The 4225-nt window shown below is 38.3% G+C and overlaps 1 protein-coding gene across 1 annotated transcript in view; it reads right to left on the bottom strand.

Annotated features, from left to right (window-relative positions):
* Positions 1-1784: 1784 nt before the first annotated feature.
* The window catches only part of LOC107573190 (myeloid leukemia factor 1-like), a 6624-nt gene continuing 4183 nt past the window's right edge, over positions 1785-4225 (bottom strand). The window contains exons 4-5 of the mRNA XM_016259638.1: positions 3713-3851; positions 1785-2722 (exon numbers count right to left, since the gene is read on the bottom strand). Of these exons, the coding sequence (XP_016115124.1) occupies positions 2695-2722; positions 3713-3851 (167 nt within the window). The 3' untranslated portion in view covers positions 1785-2694. The remainder of the gene's footprint in view (positions 2723-3712; positions 3852-4225) is intronic.

The raw sequence follows: 4225 nt of genomic DNA, 5'->3' as shown, positions 1-4225 counted from the left end.
CAAACACACACACACACACACACACACACACACACACACACACACACACACACACACACACACACACACACACACACACAGAGACATCAGACAGACACACACACACATATTCATAAATGTCATGAAAAGACATCAGCCTCATGCCAAACAAGAACAAACACCCACATCTGCTAGGAGTGATCCCAGCAAGCCCTGCACAAGTAACCAATTATATCTCTCATTGAATGTTACCAGTGCTTTGGTAATGAAAAGCCTTCTAACTTGCCTAACTAATCTGAATCTGAGTGAAGAGCACGGGTTGATTCGCAGATGTTTGTAGATGCTGCAGTGCTGTTAATCCACCGATTGTCCGAGGGTTTTGTTCACAGGGTCCTGTTGAGTTGAGGGTAAATAGTTCTGAATAAGATGGCAAATAAAATTAAAGGCTCCACTGAAGACTTTTAACATATTTTCAAAGCTCCTCCCTGCATCGAAGCAGTTGTAACGATCAATGGACCTGGACTTGGGTCAAGCGTGGTGGTCTCTAGAGCAGCGGCAGAAATGAAAGATGTGAGCGCAGGAGCACAAGATCCTCAAGCTTTGGGCAAATGATCTCTGGTGAAGGGGACGGACTCCGTGGACATATCCAGGGATCACAGGAGTCTCTCAGACCCCAATGCCTTCATATGTTAATACTTCATTACCACAATCCCCCCTTTTTTTATTTAGGGCTTTTCTGAGACACAGGTGACCCTGGAGCACAAAACCAGTCATAAGGGTCCATTTTTTTAAATTTGAGATTTATGCATCAGCTGAAAGCTGAATAAATAAGCTTTCCATTGATGTATGGTTTGTTAGGATAGGACAATATTTGGCTGAGATACAACTATTTGAACATCTGGAATCTGAGGGTGCAAAAAAATCTAAATATTGAGAAAATCATCTTTAAAGTTGTTCAAATGAAGTTCTTAGCAATGCATATTACTAATCAAACATTAAGTTTTGATATATTTACGGTAGGACATTTACTAAATATCTTCATGGAACATGATCTTTACTTAATATCCTAATGATTTTTGGCATAAAAGAAAAATGTATAATTGTGACCCATACAATGTATTGTTGGCTATTGCTACAAATATACCCCAGCGACTTAACACTGCTTTTGTGCTGCAGGGACACATATAGAGTCCTCTTTAGGGGTATGTGGTGATTTCAGACAGAGACATCAGACAGACACACACACACACACACCAGAGACATCAGACCGACACACACACACAGAGACACACACACACACCAGAGATATCACACACACACATATTTGAACATCTGGAATCTGAGGGTGCAAAAAAATCTAAATATTGAGAAAATCATCTTTAAAGTTGTTCAAATGAAGTTCTTAGCAATGCATATTACTAATCAAACATTAAGTTTTGATATATTTACGGTAGGACATTTACTAAATATCTTCATGGAACATGATCTTTACTTAATATCCTAATGATTTTTGGCATAAAAGAAAAATGTATAATTGTGACCCATACAATGTATTGTTGGCTATTGCTACAAATATACCCCAGCGACTTAACACTGCTTTTGTGCTGCAGGGACACATATAGAGTCCTCTTTAGGGGTATGTGGTGATTTCAGACTCAGGCCTTGATTACTTTGGTTCAGGCGTGTTTAATTAGGGTTTGAGCTAAACTCTGCAGGAACAGGTTTGGACAGCCCTGATATTATAAGTTCTTCAAATCATTCATGTTGCTGAATCAAATCAGGAGACAACTGAATCAGGCCAGAGGTCAACAAAAACTTTATTATTTGCAACATTAAATGTTTGGATTGCGACATTATTTTACTCTGACACTATGTGTTATATAACTTTTGAAAAGCGAAACAGTGAAGTGTGTCTTGACGACAATATCACACAGTTGCGTGTCTCAAACACAAATTGAGAAACATTTATATTAAAAGGTCTACTTTCATGCATTTAAAAAAATGTTTACAGAGCAAGGTTTGCAGAGGGTTTAATGTGATTACTGCAGAATAAACAACATCGATAAGTGCATTACAGACGTCACACAGTTTCTGGATCCTTCAGAAAGCAACAGCAGCGCTGAACCCCGAAACAGTATGCAATACTCCAGCGGATATCTGAGCACTGCATATTCTGTGTGTCTCCTAACCAAACACAGCTGACTCAACTCAGTAGCAGAGACTCTTGAGACCTGACATGAGTGTGTGATAAAGGTCCAGAAGATTAACAGAAGATAGTAGAAGCACTGATCACACACACACACACACACTTAAAGTAACAGTGCACTGATGATGGATAAAATCAATATGATTTGACATGCAAAAGCAGAAATTGCACAGATTAAGCATATGTCTGTAGTCCAGTGTCTTGAAACAATACAGTATACTACAGGTTATGATATGGAATTAGTCTATTGTGCACAATTAACCACAGCCAGGTCTAATGCTATCAGTGACCCACCACTGATAACCAGTTTAGAAGAAATACTCACCGCAGTTACCTAGAAATAAGTTCTCTGTATAGAGCTTTTTTGCTGCTGCTCAAGTCTGTGGTATGAAACAGGTGTGAGAAAATCATTGGCAGATATGAGGAAAGCGCAGTAAGAAGCCTGTCAAGTGTGTTTTATTGTGAATGAGCTTTAGTGCTTCTTCTCGCCGGAGCCTTTAACGTTGAGTTCATTGTAATGGGTTTGATTTGTCATCTCTGTGAACACACAATAGTAAAGAAACCGAGACATTATCATATTAAACCGGACAAATCTCATTTCACTGCAAATCTAGATTCTCCTTCAAATGTTTTCAAATGTAGTTATGAGTTTCTAGGATGCAGATGAATCACGATTTCTCCCAGCTTTAGTTACAAACTGACAATCTAACGGGACCCATATAAAATATTTCATTCAAAAAATATTGTTTTCCCAATTTGGCATGCATGGCATTTTTTTATTTATGCATGCATAAATAACAACAACAACAATAATAATAATTAGCCAAAATACATTTTAAATATTTGCTAAATATATGTTGTAAACAGTGAAGCTCATTGAAATATATTTTTGAAATTGAAAATACATTCAGTTTCATGCTTCATATGCCTAAATATATTTCAAACTGTACTTTGGGGGCAAGAAAATACATTTACAATCTAAAAGTAGCCTACTTTCAGGCTTCATTCATTATTTATTTTCATTCAGATTGAAACAGTTACATGTTCACACACGTTATAGACAACAAACAAAGTGTTTCTTCAAATGTTCTTGGAAAAATACACAGAATAAAAATGTACAAAAAATACATTGGTAGAAAATATATTTTGAAACACATTTTAGCAAATACATGTGTTGTATGTTTTTAAATATATTCAATGATCTATTTGACAATGTATATTTGAAGAGTTCATTTGCAAAAGCAGATAACTCCGTTTTTAACAATTCTCAGAAATCATGTTTTCGTTGTGCGTTCCAGTTAATCTCAATCAAACTGCAGTCGGGTTATTTTGACTAGGTTAAAAAGTAACTACAAAAAACAGCTAACCAACACAATAAAACACAATAAAAACATGATAACATTATAAACAACATGATTTTTGAAAAGTTATCTGTTATATAGTTAACTATCTACGTTAGATAAACTAAGTTATTGAAGAGTTATCTGTTTCTGCAAATAAACTCTTGATTTGTGTGGTGTCTCTGACCTGCGAGTGTGCTGTGGTGCAGTGATGGCCGCTCGGTGAAGCGCTCGCTGTCTCGGTGCTTCCAGGCGGGACATGGGCGCAGACGCCTGGAAGCTGGACACCTCTCTCTGCCACTCCTCGTCGAAGGACTGGGCCTCCGCTGGGGAGACAGAACACAGCATCAGAGAGTTCAGCTCAGGTGTCTGTGATCTTCTGTCCTGCGGTCAGGACTCATTTCCAGGCTGGGAAATTTGCTTTTTTTGGGCCACAGTGGTTGGTGAGGGGGAGTGAATAACCAGCACTCTCTTCTACCTTCAATACTACGACTGAGGAGAGACCCTTGAGCAAGAACCTGTGTGTGTGTTCATTACTCACTGCTGTGTGTGTGTGAGTGTGTGTTCATTACTCACTGGTGTGTGTGTGTGTGTGTGTGTGTTCATTACTCACTGCTGTGTGTGTGTGAGTGTGTGTTCATTACTCACTGGTGTGTGTGTGTGTGTGTGTGTGTTCATTACTCACTGCTGTGTGTGTGTG

The sequence above is a fragment of the Sinocyclocheilus grahami genome, unplaced genomic scaffold, assembly GCF_001515645.1.
Source record: "Sinocyclocheilus grahami isolate Dianchi unplaced genomic scaffold, SAMN03320097.WGS_v1.1 scaffold1887.1, whole genome shotgun sequence".
Lineage (NCBI taxonomy): Eukaryota > Metazoa > Chordata > Actinopteri > Cypriniformes > Cyprinidae > Sinocyclocheilus > Sinocyclocheilus grahami.
This window is presented reverse-complemented; position numbering and strand designations above follow the sequence as displayed.